The sequence below is a fragment of the Paralichthys olivaceus genome, chromosome 11 (genome assembly GCF_024713975.1).
Source record: "Paralichthys olivaceus isolate ysfri-2021 chromosome 11, ASM2471397v2, whole genome shotgun sequence".
Classification (NCBI taxonomy): Eukaryota; Metazoa; Chordata; class Actinopteri; order Pleuronectiformes; family Paralichthyidae; genus Paralichthys; species Paralichthys olivaceus.
Genome location: NC_091103.1, coordinates 13,183,403 through 13,210,149, shown reverse-complemented (window position 1 = coordinate 13,210,149; position 26,747 = coordinate 13,183,403). Strand labels below are relative to the sequence as shown.

The 26,747-nt window shown below is 39.3% G+C and overlaps 1 protein-coding gene across 4 annotated transcripts; it reads right to left on the bottom strand.

Moving 5' to 3' along the window:
* Positions 1-35: 35 nt before the first annotated feature.
* On the bottom strand, positions 36-26,370 carry fam168a (family with sequence similarity 168 member A). Of its 4 annotated transcripts, none has more exons than XM_020088289.2 (8): positions 26,099-26,370; positions 12,192-12,299; positions 11,403-11,494; positions 9,400-9,480; positions 6,644-6,789; positions 5,932-6,118; positions 5,331-5,457; positions 2,392-5,132 (listed from the first exon to the last, which is right to left on the bottom strand). In XM_020088289.2, the coding sequence occupies exons 2-7, from the start codon at positions 12,251-12,253 to the stop codon at positions 5,345-5,347; spliced, it is 681 nt and encodes a 226-aa protein (XP_019943848.1). In that variant the 5' UTR covers positions 12,254-12,299; positions 26,099-26,370; the 3' UTR covers positions 2,392-5,132; positions 5,331-5,344. The 4 variants fall into 4 exon arrangements, with proteins under 4 accessions (XP_019943850.1, XP_019943848.1, XP_019943847.1 ...); XM_020088288.2 differs by having other exon boundaries at positions 2,808-5,132; positions 9,352-9,480; XM_020088291.2 differs by lacking the exon at positions 12,192-12,299 and having other exon boundaries at positions 36-5,132; positions 26,099-26,287.
* Between the last annotated feature and the right edge of the window lie 377 nt (positions 26,371-26,747).

Sequence of the window (26,747 nt, the reverse complement as noted above, 5' to 3'; positions counted from 1 at the left end):
TTTTTTTTTTTTTTTGGAAGACAAGGAATTTCCACTTTTTGCATCACATTTAGTGTCAAATTAAACTTGAAACTGACAAATCGAAATGAAAAAAAGCTGCAGCAGAACATCAACGACATTTAAGAGCCTACTATTCACTGAGATAGTAGTGTTTTAATTTATACTGATGAAAAAAAAAAGAGAATAACTAAGACTTAGCAACTGCAAGGCAAAAAAGAAGGGAGAGAGATAGGGGATGGAAGGAAAGTAGAGTTGTAAATGTTTCTGGATGCGTTTTCACCATCAAGGTGAAGAAGCGCAACATAAAAACAGACTGGAATAAAATGAGTATTCCCAATCAAAAATTACCACCTTTAATGTTAGGAAATGAGAGAATGAGAATTAAAACGATAAAGACTTGCAATTAAGACAACTTTGCATTTCCCCCCCTGAAAACACACCAGAGTGTTTAATTGTTTTCACTTAAGTGCAAATTAAAACTTAAGAGGCGAGGAGTGGAGTGAAATAAGGAAGCAGTTTCACCACCCAGAAAAAAGAGAACCTGCACCTTAGGGAGACACTTACAAATTCGACTCTCCCAGAAAGCTCTGCAGAGTCTGCCTCTCTACTGAGCCGCCACATTAAAACAGTGTTAGTTTTTAAAGAGCGTTGGTCCACAGCCTAGAAAAAAAAAACCTTCTCTTATTATCATGCTAACTCAAAATAAATCAACTTCTCCTGTAAGAATGACAAATAAAAACTTATTTGGCATCTATTTGTCCTCCAAATGGCATTTCTGAAGGGAAAAGAAACATTTAACTTAGATAAGTCCGCCCTCCAAATAAACTATCTCAATGTGACACTAAATTGTGAATTTAAAATGTGAATGACTGATAAATCACTTCCTTTATCATTCAAAGCCTCAAACTATGGTGACGCCACTTCTAGACTTTGTTACCAGTGACACCTAGTGTTCAAAAAGACTCAGTAAGAACAGCCATTTAACGACCATTGTATAATTCAGTATAACTGTTATTTAGATGGGGGTGGTGAGGGCTACAAAGGTCAGACTGAGACACAAAGGGGTCAGAAACATGAGAGCAGAGGGTTGAAGGAAAAGACGGGACGCAGCAGAATAGATGACATTTTGCATCCCCAAATGAGGCATAAATGAAATGAGTGTTTGACGGGATGCTTAATGGCCTCTGAAGAGGAGTTTGTGGCACAAAGTGGAAACAAGATTAGCAGAGTAAGAAAGAGAAAAGTGAGACAGGCAATATGCATCAACGTGAGAAACAGGAAGAGCAACAGGAAAACACATTCACAGGAAGCGGGACATAAAAAGGACTCAGATTTAACCAGTTTACTGAGGAGGAGAAACTAATATTTACTGAAGAAGTGTTGGTGAAATATGGCACAGAACAAAGGGCATGAAGGCTGAGGCTTTCTGAGACAACGTTCCATTCATCTTTGTAGTAGCAGAACTTAGACAGCGAGGAACACCAAGGATGTCATGGTTACCCCTTCTCACCCAGCCAAAAATAATGCGATCCATTTCTGTTGTCGTTCATCCTTACTTCGTCAAAGTCTGAAAATCCATCATAAAAATCTGGTGACAAGAATCTCAACAAGGCCCAACTTTATTTACAGACCTTGTGTTAAATATCAGAGATTTTGAGAACTTATACTTGTTTTATTACGAGAATAAAGTTGTAATATTACAAAAGCAGTCGTAATTTTAGGTTGTGTGTCAAGTTAGATGGTGAATATCAGAAGATCAGCCCGCTTCATAGTTTCTCAAGAATCAATGAGATTCGTTCACGATTTTGGATCCAGGAGAGGAACTTCAGCAAACACTGGTTCAAATTGCTGCTTATTTCCTTTATTGTGACTTTTCCTCATTAAATTACGACTTTATTCTTGTAATATTATGGGCAATTTTCTTCGTATGGCCCTTATACCCCATCCTAAATACTCCCCTCACCACAGTGACAGATATGTAGAGGACAGAGATGCAGAAGAGGTAAAAAAAAAAAATATGTAAAAGCACAAACAGTAGCTGCCACACTGATGCAACCATGCTTAGCTAGAAATACATTACTGTACCACTTGCTGTATAAATATACTGCATTTTTTTTTTTAAACTTAGAGATCCAATGCTATAGTTAAATACACCTGAATATTATGCATACCCAATATGCTTAGTTGACCAGAGGGAAATAAGAAAAAAGCTAAATAACGTAAAAAAACAAAACAAATTGAGAAATAGTGACAGAAGTAGTGGTTAGTTAAATAAATCCTAATGACAAGTAATATTACTGCTGTCGCAAGAAAATCCAGTTCTGTATTTTCTCTGATCCATACATGGTGGGAATGTTTGATGACCCTTGTGTCAATAACAACCACTTCATGTCTTCTAAAATACAGGGGTCATTTATTAAAAATAAGGTTTTTTATCCGACAGCAACATTATGAGTATTTTCTTGAGAATTAACCTACTAGTGTACAAACATCTGGACTAAGAATACCTCAAAACACTCGATCTTATTGGTTTATATTTTAAAATTACAATATAAATTGCTTCTTCCTCCCATTTGCACTACATAGCCTAGGTACCTGTTACTTAGCATTAAATTGTATTCATGGTTCTCTTATGTTGTGCAATATTCCTCACAAATTATTCAATATCCCACATTTCTGATATGTTCTACTCTTCTTAGCAGTTAAGTGTAATAATTATTGAATGGAGGCCGTGTACAGAGCCTGTGATCCATATTTAGAGACTACAACAATAAGCATTTTATTCAAAAATCAATTCAAAACGCTGATAAAATAATTACTGTGTTAAACAGCTGGAGGCATTCCCTCTTGTTTTATTGCAATATCAAACCACTTCATCTACATACCAGCACAGTAAATGCTTTTGCTAAAAAACCTGTACTATACAGAAGTTGTGATTTGATCTTTTTTCTTTTATACTTTTTTTGGTTCATTTTTTTTTTAAATGCCACAGGCCTTAACTTATTATCAAACCCCACCACAACCACAACCCCGCACCCTAAATGTCCTCCAGCCAAGGACCAATAAACAAGACTCAGTGATTCATCATCATACTTTGGATGTAAACACCTTTGCGCTTACAAACCCAGCTGTATATGATCCAGGTCTCACTGGCTGTAATATTGTCCCCATGAAATGACTTTTATTAAAATAAAGGTTTTTGTTGAAAAAAATGAAGAACAATGTTGAAATGCAGTCAGTAAAACCAAATATGTGTAAATCTCTGACTCCGGCAAAATTAACCCAGTAAGCAACTGGATCTGTTTTGCCCATAATACTGCTTAAAGTCTAAAAGTCTCTTACTGGCCCCTTGATGGTCATGAAGCTCTTTACCTCCTGTCAAAAGAAGTGAAGTAGGTTAAAATGAGGTGAGAGAGACGCTGAGTCGTCACAATTTCAAGCTCCTGCAGTCCATTTTTTCTTGATCACCAACAGAGTTAAAATTTTGACTCAAATTCTGAGAATTACAAGCTGTTAATGCAACACAGACCAGGTGTATACAGCCTCCTGACTTCCTAATGTAGCACGCGACCCAGCAAAGTCCTTTGTTTGGCCTTTTCAGCGCTCACAGCACTGAGAAAACAGACTTGTGGATTGAATCCATACATCAGCACATCGATTTCAATGGTCCATCATAAATTGAATAATCTGGCTTTTCTGTTTGGTTATAAGTCTTGGTCTGGAATCGAGGAGGAGAGGAGACGAACTGATTACAGGGAAGAATCAATGTACAATACATGTAGTGCAAAAATAGCAGAATGTGAGTGCAGTTTCTTGCAAGTGAGATGTCACCAACTTAAATGTCTTGTACTTTGAAATGAAACGACTGACTGTAACGTCACCTGCTCCTCCTCCTCCTCCCATTGTTATCTGCTCCCCAGTTTCCTCCTGCTCTCATCGCCTGGTGCCAACACAATCCCTTTAAACTCCTTCTCTGCTGGCTGTGTCTGCAATGCTCACCCCTAGAAACCCATGTGTATGCATGTTTGCTTGTGTTGAACTGGTAGTTTGGTAGTTACTGTACAGTAAGTGCCACTAAGTGATCATGTGTTTTCCAACACACCGCAGGAGTCTGTGTGTGTGTGTCTGTGTGTGTGTGTGTGTGTGTGTGTGCGACCACCCATGCTGTTGACACGGTTAGTATAAATATTTTACATTTTCTTAATGGGTTAACCTACATTAACCACAATAAAAAAGCTTGAGGACCAGAACAACCCCGAAATGTTCTCTAGATTAAGATTCCATTTGTGTCAGAACATACTAGCCTGCATAGTATGTAGCATGAAGAAGGTGATGTTTTCCTATGTATGTGCTAGGTGCTAAGCTAATGTGGACAGGCTGGGACACGCAGCTGGTTGGGCGATGGTCGGCATGGAGACGAAATGACAAGGGTGACTGACACACTACTGCTGGACAGACAGCTACATGCTGGAACAACTAAGATTTAAAAATGAAACGAATACGATAAAAAAAAAAGGATGAAGAGGAAGGAAGGGCCAAGGTAGAAAAAAAGAAGTCTACAGGAAAAGTTAAGCAATCCAGTTGAGTGTGGTAAAAAGAAAGAAAAATTAAATAACCCGCCCCAAAAATCCTAATTATGGTAAAACCCTGTGCTGATATCTAGTCGTTAGAAAATTTGGCAGCATAAGTCAGTAAGTCTTTGTAGTGAATGATGGGAGATGATAACAGGGAGTAAGTGCCCAATATTATCCAGCCAACTGAGCAGCAGCAGGCGGGACCACACACACCAGCACAACACAGAAACAGGAGCGACCGACACCCGTGATTGGTCAAAGAGTCCCGCTGGAGTTCCAATGACAGACACAGCAAAAGAAAATGAGAAATAAACCCCAAAAAAAACATACAAAATAAAGTAATGACTGGTTGGCAAATGAACAGAGAAATAAAATTTAAAAAATAAAAGCAGCTTCTGTAAGAATGTTAAGAGAATGTCGCATAATAACAATAAAAATAAAAGTAAAGTGGCTGTTGCACTTTAGTTTTGTTCTTGCAGACAGGTGCGGAGTTCCCGTGGTTACCAGCGGGAGCCCGTGTAAGATTTGAGCAGTTGCATACGATGGTGGACTCCAGACCTGGAGAGAAAAAAAAGAGGAGCAGATGTACACATTGGTGATTGCTATAAAGAGCACCTCGAGCCCTGAGGGGAAAAGAAATGTGAGGCAGCAGTTTGTTCAGGTCAGAGAGACAACGGAGGAACAAAGAGAGGAATGAAAAGGAGGAGAGGAGGAGGGGAACATTTCAATGAAAACAGCAGCAGGGCGGACACTCACATGATGGGTGGGCTCTACCAGTGAGGTGGTACGTAGCTGTACCCAGGTGTCCCTTGGGGCCTGTAGGTTGGCACAGTAACTGGGTGTGCTCCAATCGGGGGGTGCTGGGGCGTTGTCAGCAGGGTCCCTACAGGAAGTTCACAACAACATTAATTAACTTACGAAGCTACTTTCAAACATGCACTGAACTCCAGACATCTTCCTGAATTATTCTGGAGGGGCTGTATGTGAGGATGTAAATGTCTGAGTGAGTAGCTGCAGACATTTTCTGTAACTTTTCCTAATTTTCTCTCAATCGACAGATTTCTTCGAATTCTTTCAGCTCTAATTTATATCTTGTAGTTTTATGATTTTGTGACCACACCCTGACATGCTATGTCTGTGACATGTGTGAGCAAAACTAAAACCAGACTACTCACCACAGCCATTACACACACATTCAATGAGTTAACATTTCTGTGCACAAGCAAGAAAGTCAAGAACTAATGAATGACTTCAAGTCAGAATCACAAAGTCTTGTCAGCCCTCAGGATGATGCTACCTCAATCTTGTCATGTTTGAAAACTAAAGTAAATAATCAGTCCTCAGTGCTGGGCCGTACCTGCACTCATCGCCATGGTTGTCCCAGCTACCATTCCCATGGCAGCCATGCCGTTGTTGCGAGGATTAGGTACAGGGACCGGGGCAGGGTAGAGGGCTGTGGAGGGGATGCTATTGGGCTGCACCACAGTGGTGTGATGGATCACATGTGGCTGAGCCGCATACACTGGCTGGGTGTAATATGCTCCCTGTCAGGGTAGGAACAGAACAAGGTTTGTGAGTGTTTGTGTATGATTTATAAAATATTATATAATATACATTTTCATATTACATAATATAATGCATGTATCATATAAAAAAGGTTTGACTGCTAATCATCATCTTCTACTGCAGGAACAAAAGAAATCAGAACACAAACAGCTCATAAAGTTTACTTTGGAGATTGGCATGTTGCATTGCTCACATTTTCAAGTACATTTACCTCTATTCTTTTCTTCTTAAATTTAACCATTCAAAAGAAGTGAAGCATAGAGTAGAAAAACTGGACGGTGTCTTTATTTTTAATCTGATTCTTGGAAGGAAATCCTCTTCTAAGGCTGAACATTGAGCTGAGTTTATATCTAAATAATCTTTTGCAAAGACAAATTCTAAAGAACAAAAGCTTGTATTTACTGATAGTGATTCAGTTTAGCGGCAACATGACAAACCTGATCAAATTTTCTTTCAGTATCAGACTACCAGGTTAATATTATCAGTTCTTTCAGTGTCCTTACCTGTGCATATATGTTCTGCTGTGGGTAGGCACTGCGGATAGGGTACATAGCTGTCGGGTATGGGGTGGGAGTCGGGGTGTAGGGAGGGGGTGCTCCATTTGACTGAGTGGGTGGCACTTTGTACGGGGTGCCTGCTGCAGTATATCCTAAAAAAAGAGGAGAGAGGAAGGAAGAGAGACATTTTTTTTTGACACTTTAACAGATGAGATGTTGTTTTCTTAAACCTGCAATAAGTGATTTACAGTGCAACCCCCCCAAAAAATAAAAACTCAAACAACATAACATGTATATTGTCATCTTTTGAAATTCATATGGGAAACTGGATGGTGAACAGCTTCTGACTGATACTTAAATGTGTTCCCTGCGCTGTAAACTAACCTATGACTGTTCATTGACTAGATACATTCATGCTGTGTTTAATATCACATTTATCACAAAATGTATGAATAAAATCTGCATTTATGGGTTGAACATGGCACACAGTTTTAAAACCGTGTTGGAAATTGGAGGTTGGTCGCTTCAGTGGGGGACTTTGGACAAAACTTAGAGGTGAAATTACAATTGAGACACTGACCAGGAAAAGAAAAACTTTTGTGAAACCGTTTTAACTCTTTAGCTGCTTTAGATTGCCGTTTGGTGCCGGGCAGGTAGATGCACAAGGTTTGTCAAACTTCTTTCACGAAAAACAACTTCCTCAAGTATCATGATGATAGTGAGAGGGGAAAAAACCCCAAAACACTTTAAGGCAGAAAAAAACCTACAATGAGCTTTGAAAAACGAAATTACTATTATCTTTAAATACAGCAACACAAAGAGAGGATGAGAGAATGAGCAATACTCTGCATTTTATGAAAAACTGCTGCCTTACATATAGAGTGTAGACATCACGAAGTCTGGGGGCAGAGCAGTGGCTAGTTAATTAGTAAAAATATATTAGTCAAACCAATGTTTACACTAATATGTGAAAATACCCACATTTAAAACTGTTTATTTCAGCTTTCAACTGTGTTGATTATTTCTATTTGCCACAAAATCCACCAGATGGGGCACTGGTGCCACCTTTCGATGGGTATCTGGTTCGCACTCTGTGTTCAGGTCTGGGCTCTGCTCTCCAGAGTGCAGTACTTCTGAACGGCCACTAGGAGGAGCCTGAAGGTCAAACATGCTACTAGCTAGCTGCTGCAGCAGAGCTTATGAAAGCTTCCCTCACACAAGGACAAGCGAACAAAGAGATGCTGGAGCTGCTCTGTGTGTGTCTGAAAGTGTGTACGTGTGTGTGTGTGTGTGTGTGTGTGTGTGTGTGTGTGCATACTCTCATACACATTCTTTAACATGCATGCAGGGCATTAGAGGACAATGGTGCTTGACAATTACACAAAAGCCCTGCTGACAGAAAACAGTTGTCTATTCAATGGTCTTGAAGAAATAATGACATTGATCAAGACACAGTTCTAATCAGACCATATCCAGCTCATCTGAAAAAAATGTAAACAATTGAATTTCTCCCTATATTTAATAAGCCCCGCACAAGGCAGAGAATTATGATTTGCAGACAAACAGCAGCAGCAGCCTCAGTAATGAAGTTGGGGTGGTCTGTAGGAACAAAGCTGTGCGAGATTCGACGGAGCATACCTGATATTTTGTTAGACTTCCAAAAAGATAAAAACACAACTGGGGGAGGGGATGAGAGGAGAGAGGGGCTTCAAAAGCAGAAAACTACAAACCCATCCTGCCTCGTTACGACACTTAAAATTCAGGAGGATGGGGAACAATTCAAGGAGGTATTTGCCCTCCTGCTAAGAACATTTCATGTTTTATATATTCATAGAAATTAATACTTTCCAGGTATGTTGTCATTTAGGTGCCAATCTTTATGATTTCCAAGACATATTTTAAATCCATTATTTTACCAAAATTTTGAAAGCACTTTATTTTCTTTATTCTTGTTATTTATTATATCATGAAACTTAAAGGACCAAACCACCACCAAGTTCCCAATCTCTGTTTCTTTACTTTGGGTTTGTTGTTCTGTCCTCTCTAAGACTAAAGATTGTTATTGTGCAACAAACGATTACAAGAGTCTCCATTTGATCATCGCAATTTACAGGGACTTTTTAATATATTATTAATCTAGGTTTTAAAAGCTTACATTTGAAAATATGTCTCAAAAAGTCTTAAATGCAATTGTAATGTTGAAGTTTAGATTCCTATATAAAGATGGTCAATGCCAGCAGTTTATATCATGAACAAAATTATAGTCAGGTTCGTACAAAGATAATTTTTGCATTATTGTCCTCTATAGTTATTTTGCCCCTGAAATGTGCTGTAATCTCAGCCACCCAATGCTGCTGGCTGTTTGGTTCTGTTGTTTTTACTGCATGATTTTTTTCAATTCATTTTTCTACATAATAATCAAGTGCTGTAGTGTTACCTTTTTGTGATGTGCAAATAAACAGACAATATCTATCTACTCAACAGAGCTTGCATAATAAAACATTGTTGAATAGTTAAAAACATCATTATTAGCCTGTAAAATCATCTGCATATATCAGTGTGTCTGTGAGACACCCTTTTATGAAAATCCCCTACACTCTGCTGTGTGTGTGGGTTGTTTATCTCTTATTTGCATTCCTTGAAAAAATTAAAAAGAATAAATAACATCCCACTCATTAACTCCAAACAAATTGGACAGAAATAAGAGATATTACCTTTTTTTAGATAAACAAAGCCATCAAATGGTGTGTGCCAGAGCTCACCTGGTGGATACCCAGGACTGCCTGTTTGATACAGGTTGGGGGTATAGGTGGGAGCCGTGGCAGGATAACCTCCTGGATAACCTGAGTGCAATCACAGGAGAGAAAACATTAGAAACCATAGCTTAGCAGAGACGCCAGACACACACACACACACACACACAGGACAGATTTGGTTTTGAGCAGGATGTGCACAGATGGCGCTCATTAAAAAACATGTCTGCTCCAATAACATAGTTGGTTGAATGCGCCTTACATACACCAACTGGCAGACGGGACACACCTGCCAATATGGTGAGGGTGGAGATGAATCGAGAAACATTAGCAAAGCACACAAGACATGCCAAGGGGCCACACACACACACACACACACTCTTGTGAGTCACCAATTACATGCTAAGCAAACAACGCTAGTTTTGACGTGAGAAAAAGCTTCCACTGATAAAAAAAGCTACAAGTTCGTCAGAATGAGATAATGAAGCAGAAAGGGAGGAGAAAAGAAGGTTAAGATAAAGAATGAACAAACACTAAGTGCTGTTCACTGCTTTCTATTACTTGTAGTCAGTTGCCTCAGAATACAAGCCTTTGTTATATCGATCTTCAGCTGCTATAGTCAAGATGTGTACATGTCTAATAAATACGCTGCATAGGTAGTCAGCAGTGGTCAGAAACCACAAGATAAGATGGATGTATATATATACACCATTATGTCGATTCTGGATTACTCCAGCTAGTAAAACTGGGATTATCAAAACCGGGATACTGAAATTGGGACATGACAGGCGCTAGTTTATTAACTGCGCATTTCTGAAGCAATGACTAAATTTGTTCAAATCTATGTTAAGATTACAACCAATTATCCTTCATTATTTCTCTTTATTACATTATTTCTGGTAATTGGCTTACTGTCTGTAGTTAAAGGTTCAGTGTGTAGAATTTAGTGATATCTAGTGTTGAAATTGCATGTTGCAGCTGAATGCCCGTCACATCAGCCTCCCCTTCCAAACATGAAAGAGAACCTGTGGCAGCCTTCACTTGTCATAAATACTCAAAAAGTGTTTAGTTTGTAGAGTTTGAACAACTGTAAAAAACATGGCGGCCTCCGTAGAGAGGACCCCCTTGATGTAAATATAAAGTATTTAAATATAAAGACCCAATTCTTGGGTAAAGAAAACAACAATTTGTACAATTTAGATGAAGCACATTAGTGAAAACATCACAAGGATTATTTTACATTCAATTTAGCCAATAGATCCCTTTCACCCAAATCTTACACACTGGACCTTTAAGAGACTCTTGGAGTCATTTTCAATTAGTTGACTTCATTCAAGACAGTTCTGCACAGATGGAAATCAATTTTTATGAAGCATCTTATCGTTTGAATGCGTCTGTCTTGAGAGGCTTCACATCAATGAACATATGAGATGAACTGTTTACTGACATTATTGACACACTTACTGCTTCTCAAACTGGGTCAACACATCTGCCTCCTGGTTTACAAGCAAAGGTAAACAAACCAGGCTGCACCAGTAATCTCATTTTACCGCATCTAATCTCCTTTTTAGAAACTACAGTGTAATCAAAATATTAATCAGTCCTGCAGTCACCTTTAACCTGCAGTTCTAACTCTTCCCTCTCCAACACTACATTCGCACAGCGAGCCCAAGGTCTGGGAAATCCTGCAACTGACCCCAGGTCAAGCAATGGACAAGGAAACAATGGATGGATGGATGTTTGATTTATAAGAATTCTGACAATCGTGTGAAATGATGTCACAGCTGCCCTCAATAATAATCAAAGCAGCTGCTTTACAACAGTAGCCACACTGATCGAGTCTGTACCTTCAACATACTGTTGGGATACTATGATGGGCAAGCATGTTGATTGCATTTCCTCCTACTGCAGCCACATTGTGCCCACATTTATCAAACATCCATACACACCCATCCTTGAGAACAATCTGAATATTAGTGGATGATAAATGTGTATGTGCTGATTAGTCTTACCTGTGAACGCCATGTTCTTAGGGTTTCCATAAGGGGTTCCAGGCTGAACGGGGCTGTAGACTGGATTCATAGCTGAAGATAATCTGTTCTTACTGAGAGAGAGAAGGAAAGTGTAGCAAAGAGGGGAGGGGTGTGAGAGGAGAGAGAAGAAAAATGGAGGGGAGAGAGACGAAAGCCATGTAAATTGGAAAGAAAATTGTTACATCTATCAAGGATACACACACACACACACACTCTCATCACACACACACACACATTAATCCCAAACTCAAGATTCTTAGGGCGACATCCAGCCGAAGGATTTTGCCAGCATGCAACAAAAATCAAGCACCATAAATCCTCACCCTCAAGTAGGCTCAAAATAAGCTTATGTTTAAAAACACAGTCTATTGACTGAATTTAAAAAAAAGCACAAGTACTCACAGAAAATCACAGAATAATTATTGTGTGGTTTCCTGTGTGGTATTAAATACAACCAGCCAAATGTGGCACACCTGCAAAAAAGAGGCAGGACGAGCTCTACCAGCTTGGTTCCCTCTACAGGAATGAAGAGTGGCTACTAAAAAGTTAAGGTGCTGGAAATGGTTGGCGTGAAGATGTTGTAGTAAGGATTTGTTTAAACTACATCTCCCATCAGGCGTCTTGGTCGCACGATGGCGATGAAAGAACCTCAAAGTGCTCCTCTGTTATTTTGACTTACCTCTTCATTGAGAATATGGGCATGGGAAATGTGTGTGTATGAGTGTGTGTCTTTGTGTTTGTGTGTGTGTGTGCATGCGTGCCCCGTACCTCTTGTGCGTGTCTGGTTGATACATGAAACTGAATTTGTCTGTGGGATGCCCGCTCGCCATTCTTGCTGTATGCAAATGAGGAAGGAGTGGAAGTGGATATGCAAATCTGAAATTAAAACAGCGAGAGGTCATGATTACAAAGAACACAGGAAAAGGGATAAAAAAAATTAAATAAAAATAAAAAACAGCAAAAAGCAAGCACCAGTGCAACAGCAAATGGTTAGTGATAGCAGCAGGGAGACAGTGATTAGGACGGCATGTCTGAGTGAGCGGTTGAGGTAATCTGTGTTTAAATGCCAATAAATAGATTTAATAATGGGTTCTACAATGTATGTGCCGTACTGTGTTGTAGCATGTTAGCAGCTTTAAGGTGATAAAACAGATAATAAAACAGGATTGAGCTCCTATTTTACTCACGTGTATATAAAGTCTATATGATCTACAGTATGTCCGAGTCAAATGAAGCATGAGTGTGTGTACTGTGTTTACATATTAGCGGTGTAACGATTCCAAATTTGCAGTTTGGTTAAGACCTTAATTTTTGAGCGACAATTCAGTTCTCACTCAAGGTTATTATCTATCTTAAAATAATAAAGCTATGATAACCGGGCTTTCCAATTTCTATTGTTTTAGGGGCAGGGTCATTTGACCTTTAGTGTCACAAGAATTTTTAAGGTACAAAGCGCACTGCATTTGAGTTCGAACTTACAAATAAATAACTGTTTCTGATGAGGAAAAAAAGACAAATGCCGTGAAAAATATTCACTTTTCAAACTTGTGTCTGAAAATGTCAGTTGTGTAACAGTCCTTGAAATAACATTTACCTAATTTGCCACATTAATTATTTAGAATAATAGTGAAGTGAAGCTCAAAAATTCATCCGTTTAAACATGAAAACACATTTTTGACTGGAGGGTGACTTCAAAAGGTATACAAGAGTGTTAAATCTAACTCATTTATTGTACATCACCTTTGTATCACGGTTTCAGTCTCAGTTTTAAGAATCCTTATACACCTAGTACATGTATATGTGATGTGCTGAACAAAACACTGAATACAAGCAGCAATTAAAAACGTTGAGAGCCAATGAAAAAGCACACCCAAGTGAGCGTGCAAGTGACGGAGAAGAAAATATATAGTATAAAAAGAGGCAGAGTCAAGCACCTGGCCATGAATAAGCAGGATCCAGTACACGTGTACACACACACACCAGCCAGAACCACAAGAGCATCACACAGAGTGGAACAGCATAGGAATACGAAGAGGCAAGGTGTGTGTGTGTGTGTGTGTGTGTGTGTGTGTGTGTGTGTGTGTGTGTGTGTGTGTGTGTGTGTGTGTGTGTGTGTGTGTGTGTGTGTGTGTGTGCGCTGTAAGTTTTGAATTCATGTGTATCCTGTGTTGTACACAGCATATCACCAGGTCACCAAGTACAAACAATACAAATGAACCTGGATTGTACCAGAACATGAATTTCCAGCTTAAATCCAAACTGATGCATCCGGGGCCGGTGTTTCATAGCCACTTATTCTTTACATAATTACAGCGTCACTGTCATAAAGTCTGGGCATACACTGTGCCATTGCAATGCCAAACGGCACTGTTGACACTTCAAATTAGTAAAAGAATCATTTCAGCACTGTGTCCAGGAACACTGACGTCAAAACGCCTGGAGACACTTGACAACTGAATGCCAGCACTAACGTGGGTGCAGTTGCTTTTGAGTTGTTATGCATGCATTCCTTAAAATAAATATTTGCATGCATCAAAACATTCAAAACAAGACAACGTCAACACCTAATATAGCTGGAAAGTATAACGGCAATGTGTGAAATTGAGGACCATTCAACTGCAAACTGACATTTTTCGTGATATAATTGCATCATATTTGCAATTTGTGTCCTGTCAGTCGATGTAGCTTCTTCAACAAAGATGTCAACTTGGAAGGACAAGATTGTGACACCACCCCCAGTCTGAATGTTCCGGACCGGCACAATCTCCCAACGCAGGGTTACCGAAACACGCAGGAAACATTGCACTGTGTTCTTCTTATGTGAAAGACAATTTCCCAAAAAAGCCCAGATACCATTTCAAGTGACATTAAGGGGAGTGCTGGCAACTGTCTTCTATGGAAAGGGTGGGCCTGACCCAAAATGTAAACACACACACAATGAAGTGGTAGACTGTGGCCAGTCCTGCCAAGAACATGAACATCAACTCTTGTTCATTACTCAAATTCACATCAACTAATGCCCCTTGAAAATTGATTTACCTATTGTTGAACCCAGCTCACAGTACAATCCTAATTAATCTACTGCATATTCCTGCTTTAATCCCTACCTCCATCTTCCCGCCCTCCCATCTTTCATTCCTCTTTGCTGCGTTTCTTCAATTATTTTGTCATTAGCTTTCTCCACCTCAGTTCATCAGTGTCTACATATAAAGCAACAGTTTAATTATAACAAGATTAAAGCAAAACCCACAGATTACTGCAAATGCCACATAAAAGAAGAGTTTAAAAATACAATCCCTGATTTTCCGATACGTCTGCCATGCTCACAGAGCAAGTTCAATGCAGTTGATTGAAATATGTATTTGCAAGGACCATAATAGAAAAGAAACGAAAGCTTTTATTTTCATTGTATCAGCTGAATACAACTAAATAATAATTGCTGCTCCATTGATGCATCGACAACAGAATAAAAGACAATGCATTCAAACCAGTGTAGCAAAACAACATGCACACATATAATACTAAAGGTGTTGACATGTGACCAGTTTCTTGATTTTATTCTCCATTTGTCTCCATTCAGCCCACATTGTGACCTGATCTCAAAAAGCAAATTAGTTGGGGCTGGTGGACTGCTCAACAAACATGGAGCATCTAAGATCGAGGTAAGCTTCACAATGGACGACTATCACTCATTTTTGTAAGGGAATACTTCATAGCATCTGCTACTATTTGCAGCTTTGGGAGTTAGACGAGCTGTACAAATCCCATTTCCTTCTACATGCATGTGATTTCCTAATTCCGATAATCAGATTTATGTCACATTTTAATTTGAAGTGTAATTTGAAGTGGTATGCCACAATTCTAACGCTGTATGGCATAAAAGCCAGCATTAGCATGCTACAATGCACACAATAAGAACATTAATATAATGATTCTTGAGCACTAAAAAATTTAATGCTATTCATCCAGAGGGGAGCGTGATTGTCCATAAAACATTACAATCCATCCAGTTGGTCAGCTGAAATGTCGGAGGATCAAGAAAATCATCAGGATTAGACCCCAGGAGAACATTAAATCATATGCAATTTCATGGCATTAATCCAATAATTGTCGAGATGGTGGTCAAACAATTGACGCTTTAACGTGCTTAAAATAATTTCTAGATTATTATTTAAATCATTGTCAAAATTAAGAGGAGGATATCTTACAACTTAGTCTTAACGTGGTTTATTTAGTTTTTTGCTATTATCAAAAAAAAAACGTGTAACCAAAGTGACATGTAAGAGCTGCAAACAGAATTTAATCCTAATCTGGTGTTTGTTCACTTGTACTAAGTTATAATGTGCCTGTTGAAATTTGTAGAGTGAGGGAACAATAGCAATTAACAGAGACAGGTGGCTAAGCTAGCCCTGAGGTCTACAGCAAACACACACATACCCAATTACAGCTGTGAATGAATAGAAACAGACATTTCAGCCTGGAAAAAACACAGCATGTGAGTGAGTGAATGAGTGAGTGGCTGTGTGTGTGTGTGTGTGTGTGTGTGTGTGTGTGTGTGCAGGCCAAGGTGACGAAAAGTGAATGGGTGAGAACAAGAGGGGCACATCAATGTGTCTAATGAAGGTGTGTGTGTGTGTGTGTGTGTGTGTGTGTGTGTGTTTATTTAAGGAACAGGATGACAGAAAAGCATGTGATGAGTAGGAGTGTCAAACCACAACTCCCTTTGTTTTCAGGGGGAGGTTGTGATGAGGTGCATCAGGCTGTCGAATACAAACCCTTTTCTAACAAGAAGACCTTCTGTTCAAAAGAACGCTGTGATTGTAGAAGGGCATTCTCCAGGGGACATTCACAATACAGACAGAGATGGAGACTGGTTGTATATTTATTTGTAGAACAGAGAGCAAAGGAAGAGAGTCTACACATCTCTGTGGCGTGAAAGCATGTTGCTTAAGGCAAAACACAAAACGAGTAACAACAACTCAACATACGGTTGTGTGCCTGAAATGTCAAAATTAAATCTGCAGTTACAGTCAAAGATGAGATGAAATGAATTGATCAAGCAGCAACTACTGCTGATCACTTGAAATTTTGGTTTTTGATTCTGCATTATATAATTTTTTTTTGTTTTATTATTTCCTTTTCCTGTAAAAAAAAAAAACTGAACTGCCATTTTGGAAAAAGCAAATCCACATACTACAGTCAGACAATATGAATTCTGTCTTTGTAGGGCGGGCAGTAAGTTGTATCTTATATCTGTACAAGTATTTTATCTTAATGATAAACCAACTATTATTTCATTATTTAAAAATCTTGTTTATTATTTTTGTCAATAAATCATTTAGTTCGTAAATGGTCCCTAACCGTAACTGATTTCTAAAATTGCTCAAATGTCTTGTTTCGACCACAAAAACGAAGATTCTTGGTTTAGCATTTTTTCCCCATTTTCTGAATTAACTGAAAATGATCAAATAAATTATCTATAGTCTCAATAATAATAATAATAAGTGCAAACACAGGAAAACTCAATCATACTCAGTAATGAAATAAAACAACAGCTGAGAGAACAATGAAAAAATAAAATAAAAATACTATTTTAAAAACAAACAAAAAAAATGATCGTCTATACACGTGAGTTTTTAAACTGAAACTGATTCTACTGATGTTGAGTGTGAGTTTGTTTCACAGCATAGGAGCTAAAGCAAGCACGATCCCCTTTGTTCTACGCATGGCTCGTGGGACGTCAAAACAGTGGATTCTCTGATCTCAGAGCAAAGTAAGGGTTTAAAGTTCTAAAATATAACAAGGTACTGTTAAATACAAATCATGGGTTGATACAATATTAAAGAAAGAAAAAGCATTCAATCTTCCAACCAGAGCAGAGTACATCATTTAATCTGTTCGCCAAAAGCCACTGAGGGTTAACTGCCTGCAAAGGGTTGGTCTGAATCCAGACCTGAACCTTTTGGCTCTTTTTCCAGTGAGCAACATTTCAATTTATGACTTTCCACATGCACAAACACACACTTTGTCACTGTCTCGTGGCTCCCTTCTGTGAAACCTGACATCTCTGTTATTTCAGCCTTGATACAAACACGTCACCTTCAAAGACGGCAGGTCGAGCTGCAGTCTAACATCCCTCCGTCAGTCAAAGGACAGCTGCTTGCAAGGACTCTGTGATGTGAAGCACTTTCACTTATTCGCCACCAGCAATTACACCTCTATGAAGGTTATGACGCTGATGCTAGATGCTGTGCGCAGTGTGCAATTATAAATTGAGACTTGTGCTTTTGGTAGCAGCCTCATTCGTGGTTCTCCTCACTTGCAAACATGGCTTTTTCCCCACTTTTAACGAGGGTGAAAATGTTTTTGTCTCAAGTTGACCTCTAGACTAAACAGACGTAATAAAACAAAATCGTCTGAATTGCCTGAAGATATTGTATGATTCTGTATTAAGTACTGAAAATAACACAACTTACAATTACTTTTGGATTCATTTAAAAATTAGTGAAGCATTCAAATGTCTTGTTTTATCGTCCAAAACTCAAAGATACTACATTTACTATCTAAATGACAAAATATCTTCCGAGGCTCAGGAGTTGCAACCAGAAAAGCATTTTACTAGATAAAAAGGCTCAAATGTTCATTGTTCATAGTTCATTTTTCTGGCTGCACAAATCCTGGCATCAGATTGTGTTGTAAATTCTCTCCTCATCTCACACATGAACACACAGCGACCAGGGATTCATTCATCACCACTGACTAACATTATTAAAGAGACCTTACAGCTCCCGGCTTAACCAGAGTTATTTTTCAGGTCTTTGTTAAGCTTAAACTCTATTAGTGGGAGTTCATTTAGGCTGAACTCACAAGCTATAGCCTCAAGGCCAAAGTAGAAAAATATACAGGGGCTCTATAACCTGCATGCTAATAGAGCTGGGGTTTGTGTGTGTCTGTGTCTGTTTTAATGTTTTGTGTGAAAGCAGTAAAGTGACCATCACATTTTGCATTGTGTCAGATCTTGGTCCTTTGTGTCTACATATATTATATGCGTGTAAGTATGTGCATGTTTCAAAAACAATTATCTTGGTTCCACTCTATAAAGGGAGATTCCTGCAGCCAATGGGGAGCAGAAGAGGTATTAATGAGGGAGGAGGAGGGAAGGATTGTGAAAGAATAAACCACAAAACACACACACACACACACACACACAAAGAGCTACCATTCCTGGAGAACATGTACAATGCAACACAACCCCCACACCAACTCTATCCTCCCACATAATACCTCAGCAGGCATCTACTCCTTAAGCAACTAATCAAAACCGGTGGGCGTTATCACACTTCAGCACAGGAGAGAATAGAACTTAACAGCTTTTTTAATCCTCCAGAAGGAAAGCATTTCACTTGGGTCATATGAGACAGAAACAGAGAGAGAGAAACCATTAGAAAATAAACTGCTGAGTGTAATGTGGTGCGTCAATAGTGGGGTTGCAGCCATAGATGGTGTAATCTCTGTGTTCTCTGCACACAGAGATTACCTAAATTGCCCATCAGCCTCATCGTCCGTTTAATTTTTGTGCAGACCACTACAATGAGCAACAGCGTAAAACCCTAAGTTAGAGTTCTTTTATGTTGTTAAGAGAAGTGCCCAAAATATTTGGATCATAATGAAACTGTTGGGACAAATGAGACTATGACTGGATGCCACAGTTGAGGTAATTAATGGGAAACACTGCACACATTTAGGAGATCTTTTAATATTTTTTTATTTTATTCTAAAGCATATTTTAGCATTGGCTTACTTTACGGTTGAGCTGAAATCATTGACACAATTAACCAGTGAATTTATGGTCAGACTCTGCTTCTCAAATCGACAAAAAGAGTATTTTCTTTCCACCCTTGGTCAGATGAAATTAGTAATTAAAAGATGTTCCATTGGGTACTGGGAAAATGTTGTGGCCATTTTCCATCATCTTCTGACATTTTAAAAACCAAACAATCACTTAAATGGGAAAAAAATGGCAAAATATTGATAATGAAAAGAGGTAAGGTGCATCACAAATGTACCAGCAACAATAAATCTTTATTGAAGCCTGAGGCTTCCTCTGTGACACGAAACATTCAAGGCTAACGAAGCAGCAATCCAAGTCAAGAGTTCAACACTCAACACCTCAGCTAATCTGCTTATGTGTGTGTGTGAGGTAGACAGCAGCCTGGCAGCAAGCAAGCCAACAAGAACATTCTTTCTGATTCAAATGTCTTGCTTTTCTGCCCACTTTTCAAACCAGCAAGTAAAGCACAGTGAAAAAGAGAAGAATGTGAAATATTCTAAACGGTTATAAATTAGGCAGAAAGCTTGTGTCAATGTAGGATCATCACAGCTGACGTAAAAAGAGAGCTTTTACGTCAGCAATCCTCCAAACAGCATGATATCTAACAAAACACAGGCCTCACTGACAGACCAACTAATAGTGCCTGTTATTGCAATCAGAGCCGACATCCATAATCAAGTCCCAGACTACATCCATCCTGCTGTAATATTAAAAGGCAGTGTGATGGAATCAGAAATCCCCCCCGCCTTACACACAATCAGACCTGCCCTGCAGCAACGAGCTTCAAACAGCCCTGGGCTATTTTAGATCTAGGACAGCATCTCCCCCTTTCTCTGTACTTCGTCCTCTTCTAGTCTCCTTTCCAAAATCATCTCATCAGTCACACACCTCATGGGTCTGCATCCCAGGATTATGTGACAGTATTGTGCCGGCCCACTGAAAATGGAAATGTTTCTCATACCCAGAGTGCCTACCATGAAATGAATACCCTTCAACATTATCCATTTATGGAGATCTCCACCCCTGCTGTGGGCCTGGGGTATTAACACACATTTAGAAGTGCTGCATTACAGCAAATAGTACAGTAGGTTTTCTTAAGCACTGCCACTGAGGTCAGCGTGACAAATAATTTAACGGCAAAATATCCTACCTTTGTATGTCTATGAGACAAGAGGCTATTCCTCATTTTAAGTACGTTGATTATTTTAGTGGCACCTAGTACTTTCTCTGCACTATTTATGTATTTTGATGGGACTTGTGTATATTTGTTGTTCAAATCTAGAAGGACCCACAGTTAATGGTGTAAAAAGTTAATAGCAGTATCTTCACTAGGTAAAAGGAAAAGAGACCGTGGTATAAATGGTTTTCCTCAACAGACTTGTAAAAAAATGTTGATTAGAGGCGTCTGTCTATGTTCCTTAAAAGGGGAGCATCAAGTAATACGACTTTTAATGAGCTCTCACTGCAACTAAGGAGTTATAACACTGATAGTAGGACTGAATGACACAGGAAACAATCCTAGAAGTCTACAGCAACACTGATTGCAAGTGAGGCCGACACTAATTACACACCACACAGAGAAATTGTTGTATGGATTTTCCAGAGACATCTATAGATAAGACACTAAAATGTACTCAGAAGACCCAAAAAATCATTTATGGACACTGCTGGAACACTAGTTAAAAGTCCATCATTGCCAACCAAATGAACTTTTGGGGGCGCTGTGTGTGTTGATTTATGGGTCTATTAAAATGACAAGTGCATATACAGTACAGCAGTAGCAATAAAAGAATGAAATACCTCAATACAGAAAATTACTTGGATTAAACATACATAGAAAATATATTGAGTCAGTCTGTCTGCGCAAAAGATTTACAAATGAATGAGACTACTTTGCAGTCATTTGATGGTTAATGGTTTAGGCCAAATGGTGAAGATGGGCAGACCTTGAGTGAGGGTAAGGCTGAGTGGGTCGGAGGCGGCTGCCCAGTCAGGCTCCACGAAAACGTAATCTTCAGCTCTCTGCGCTGAAGTGGTGAAGTTACACTTAGTAAAAAAAACTTGCTTTAATTGCAGGTGTGTGGCAGGGTGATCTTTCTTTCATACTAGCCCGAGCCAGCAGTGTGCAGAAAGCAGTGGTTGTGAAAATTTTAGTCATTGTGAAAATTAATGAAACGTGAGATTTCAAAAATAGTTGATTTGCATATGGGGGACACATCGTAATGCATATTTGGTTACATGTCTGGAAGTCTGGATCTAAGGTCATCAATGTGCGTACGACTTGTTCTTCTTAAAACTTAATGACAGGTTAATTATTAAAAGCAACTTAACTACTAAAAGAAAATAACCTGACAGTCAAGTTTATATTGTAAAATGTTCATCTTTAAAATTACTGAAGCAGTTTGATAGTATCATATTTCCCTCTGAAATAGAGTATATAAAGTAGTATAAAGGGAAATACTTGGGTACAAGTATCTCAAAGAGTACATAAAAGTACTACTTACATTTATGTACTAAATTACTGGGTAGGATAGTTAATCCTGACCTAAAATGTTTGGGACAGACACAAAGCTAGAACCAGGACCTGGCAAATACAAAGTACATACCTTTTGTCAAGAATGGCTTGTCCAATTGTTGTGGCTTCAGGAAAAAATGTTAACACTTATTATGTAACTGTAATTCTGGCAAAATGTGTTGTTAAAAATTGAGGTGCTGGTGCACATAAATGTAAAGTTGGGCACACCAGTGCAAAAATGTAGTCTTGAACCCCGACAGGAAACAAAAACCCAGTCAGACATAAATATTAGAGTGAACGCACACGCACGAGACCAGACAGCTTTATGACCTAGGACTGGGCAGTTAAACCCTTGATAAACAATCAATACCACAAGGAGATATTAACAGGATACATGCATTATTGCCCACAGTGGAGGCATGTGACTAGTACATATTATATTGTAGTTAAAATAACATCCAGTGATATTTTTTCAAAGGACCGTCAGTCAACAGTGGTAACAAAAAGTTAGAAAATATAGTGGAAATGTAGAATTTCTGTTTGTGCCATGTATTCCTTTGAGAATGTGAGAAGCTTCACTTCAATTTTGTTTTGGAGCTTCTCCTCTCCAGTGCTCAAACTAGCTAAAACAGAGCCTGCATAATAATTATCACACTGTTGCTGTGGTTCAATGAATTTTCACAGACAAGCACAGGTGATACGTTAACTCTGGCCCTGTCCTTTACAGGTGTCCCATTAAGCCATGACACGGACAGGGAGCCAGCATGTACGGTATCAGGACCATGACACTGAAAAATCTAAAGGAATTACATTTTTTTATCCGTTGTCTTTTCTATCACCAAATGTCGGCCATGAAAGCTTATAAATTTGGTAAACTAGGCGATGCATATCACAATACAGGTGACATTTTCGTCCCGATTTGGAAACGCCATACTCAATTAAATGCCCAGATTACAGAAAGCACGTTTCCTTTACATGACATATTAGGAGTCAGCTTGCTGGGGAAAGTAAGACATAGTGGCCTGGCACATAAACACAAGACATTTCAGTAATTGGCATTACAAGAAATGAAGTTTACTATATTGTAGCAAAATTGTGACCTTACAGTGAACATCCTACACAGAGTTTACTCAGACCTTCATGTGGGCTGCGTAACTGCTGGAAAAGTCCACCTACAACTCCTGATCATTCACAGACAAGCAATTCAAATAACACTAGTGCCACAAAATGTCTCCCTGAGCTACAGAGTAATGTTTTACAAAGGGGAATCTGGTGGTGCATTTGTCAAGTGGTTTCACCTTTTGTTGTCATTATGCAGTGAACAGGTCACAATAAGGCAATGTGAGTATATTATTTCTTGATCTAATGAAAATTAAAAGGGCATTGGCACTCTCCAAAGGAGAGGTGCTGCATGACAAATACCACGTATCTGTTAAGAGCAGTGAATGGAGAACCTTCCAAAACAATGTTAGTGTTGACTACACTCCACAAAACCGAAATACAGCAACACCAAAATAGACAGAGCTTGTGGGTGGAGAGGTAAGAACTGTTCCTCTAGCTTTAACTGTGAGGGACAGAGGTGTAAATTTGCCATATGTCAGCCCAAACCAATGTGGTTTTGTAGGCTATTTTATCAATGTAGTACATACAATTTCTTCTATATTCCTGGACAGGGTGTTCCCTGTCATTATAAGACTTGGGTGCAGTGCCTAAACCAAATGAATGGAAAAAACTATGCAGAGTTCTCTGCTGGTCTGACTAGAAAGGAAACCTTTTTGTCAAAAATATAAGACGTTTTTCCCTGAAACTAAGGTTTATAAAGTGAGGGTAACCTTTCTGAAAGATGGTGTAACATGTTATTTTGCCACAGAGGAAATGAAAAGCATCGGAGGGGGTAAAGCAAAATCTTTTTTTAATATTCTATCAACATTGCATGATGTCATTCCTACCAAGTTATTACTGATGAAGGTTTGGGTCATGTGTTGTCCTGTAGGATGCACAGATACCCATTAGAAGTATTTCTGTACCAACATTAATTTTGAACTTGTTTAGTATTACTTTATGACATCACTGCATTGTTTCCAATTAATCACCTAGACTGTGGCAGGACTAATTAGACCATAGTGTCAACACAAGAGATCTCTGACTTGTGTTTTGTTCTGTTGCTTTATTGTAGAGCTGTGTGCAGCACTCTTTGCCATGTTGTTGCTCTCCCTTGCTTTCTTGTTCTCTCTCACACAGTTGACCTGTCACTCATGGTCAGACTGACCCTCAGCACCGGGATGAATTATGTTCGCTTCAGTGGCCCCTTAAAACATCCATAAATTGTTTTATCCTCATTGTCAGACAACAGACCATGGTTTAACATATGCCCTGCTCTGTAAGGTAGTAATGTGTGAGTCTTGTTTTTTATTATTGCAATTTAAATATGTTACAAAAATGATCAATGTGAGCAGTTTGCTCCAACAACATTATTCTGTGACATTTAGACTAATTACTTAAAAGGCAATTTGATGAATAACTGGAAAAGATAAATAATTATTGATTGCAGCTAAGGTTTAAGCAATCACTGCTAATGATAAACAATTCTAGTGGTATTGGCTCTAAAATGTGGTAACCTCATTGTTAATCACTGACTTTTAAGCTAGTCCCACTACACAGATGTTCGGCTTCATTAGCCTCCATAAAAAACATGTTGGCCATCAAGTGGAGACACTGGTAACTGAACGAGGTAAACAATGGGAGCGTGAATCTGGAAGTCGTTGCTCGTAAGCGTTTTGTTTACCGGTCTGTGATGAGCAACTCGTTAATTGGTTCAAACCACGTGTGAATGAAGTGCTGGAAAGACAACGGCCTGTTAAAGAACCACCACTCTCGTAACATTAAGTGACTCCAGCTCCTCAAACGCGCGACAGTTTTATGGTTGCATTGTACAACCTACCATTCATAAACATGAGACTGCCAAAACCCACCCCCCCTTCCCTTTAGCATGGCAGACATGGTCACCTTGATTATATTAAACTCGACTTTTTTTCTCAGTTTAGAATCATAGTTTTTTGTTATATTTTCAATAACTAGTTATTGACACAATATACATTTGTTTAAAATGGCACAAAAATATTACAATTTGTGTGTGGATTTTTCAAGGCTGTCCATTGTCTCTGCTTTTAACACGACTTCGTGCCAGATGCCCCTTGATTTCATGCAAGTCTTTATAGTGTGGTGATCTGATCCCATTCTGCGTGCTAAAGGGTCCTTGAGCAAGATACCAAACCACAAATTGCCCCTGACGACTGTGCAGGCAGTGTATGGTGTGTGTATAATAGAGAAAGTGCTGCACATAGATGCACTTTATCAATGTAAGTGAATTGCAAAAATGGTTTTGTAAAGCTCTTTGAGGGGTCATCAAGACCATACCATAGAGAAAAAATACCTGAGTATGAGGTGTACATTGTTGTACGTTTTAAATTCATGTTGAAAACTGAATAGACATTGTCCCTTGTTCCACTGCACAGATGCATTATAAAACGAGTGCATCAAAAACAAAGTAGTTCTTCTCTAAGATGCAGTTGTTTTGTTCGTAGCGGGGCTGTAGCCTGGAGCTCAGTCTGCAGGCTTCTGTATTTTCCACCACATCAGTGGTTAAATGCAGTTATGTCCATCACAGTGTGGCATCACTGGCGGAGCACTGCATTCCTCAGATAGTCAGCAACGCCAAAACAGCCGCGGTCGGACAAAAATGGTCACACTCAAACAAGCTTAAGACACCATTTTGAAAATCCACCGATTTCTAGATAACAACTCCGAGATGCCATCTTGCCAATTATAGCCATATTAGCCGCCGTTAGCATAGCTATCCGGCCATCCCGAGCCAGTCCCGTGCAGGAATCCGTGCGGGACGCATAATACAAACGTTAGCTTAGCTTTCCTTGCTAGCCCCTGAAAAAGACGCTAACCCGCCGTAGCATCCCCCGACACACGCTGCACAAATGGCTAATTAGCGAGCTAGCTAGAGCAAGATTAGCAAAAGACAATGAAAAAACACTCCCAGTAGGTGAGGACGGAGAGCCCCGGTACGACAGCGGCTATCTCCACCGCCAACTCTACAACATCCATCATCGACCGGACAACTAGTATCGGTTTGAGTCCGCTATTCGAGCTAGCCCACTTAGCTTAGCCCGCTAGTTCCCCACTGTAGCCACCGCTGCGGAGGACAATTGAAGGGATACGGAGGAGGAAGAAAAGGCAGGAAAAAAAACACGAACAACTACCGAGTCGACACATGGACATTCCTGTCCGCCATAACAACAAACTGCGGCTCAGACTCACCGAAGTCACTCGGTCGAAGAATTGAGGAAAATGAAACAAGATTCTCCGGTGGTGCGTACGTGCTCTCTCCCGTGTGTCTGCTCGGCTCGGCTCGCTGTGGACTGGCTGTGCTACGGCAGCGTTTTGTCGGGGGCCAGTTGCGCTGAGGAGACGAAGACAGCTTTCACCCGAAGAGACGGTCACTGTGTGGGGGATGGGGATGCACTGCCGGGAGGGAGGGAGGGAGGGAGGGAGGGAGAGAGAGGGAGAGGGAGGGAGGGATGCAGGGATGCAAGGAGAGAGGAGGTGGCCCGACAGACCCACCGAAAACATGTAGTGAGTGTAGAGGCATTCATTCTAATAATAATAATATCAACAACAAGAATACAACTAATAACAACAATAATAAAAACCCAATAACAACAATAATACAACAACTAATAATAATTAAAAATAATAATACAATTAATAACAATAATAATAATAAAACAGGAAATTGTAATAAGTCCAGGAATGGCCCTGGCTTTTGTTTACGCTAATATTGATGGAGATCTTTTCATGCACTAAATAATGAGGCGTTCAGGGTCACATTTTCTCTGACCAATTAAAGGTATTGATAATAATAATAATAATAATAATGATAATAGAAGCAGGAAATGGTAATAAGTGA

Coding starts and splice junctions, on each gene's coding strand:
- fam168a (XM_020088288.2), bottom strand. CDS start 12,253: ATGGCGAGCGGGCATCCCACAGACAAATTCAGTTTCATGTATCAACCA. Junction 11,495..12,191: donor CAACCAGACACGCACAAGAG/GTACGGGGCACG, acceptor TCTCTCTCTCAG/TAAGAACAGATTATCTTCAG. Junction 6,790..9,351: donor CTTTGTTTATCTAAAAAAAG/GTAATATCTCTT, acceptor CTCTTTTTTTAG/GATATACTGCAGCAGGCACC.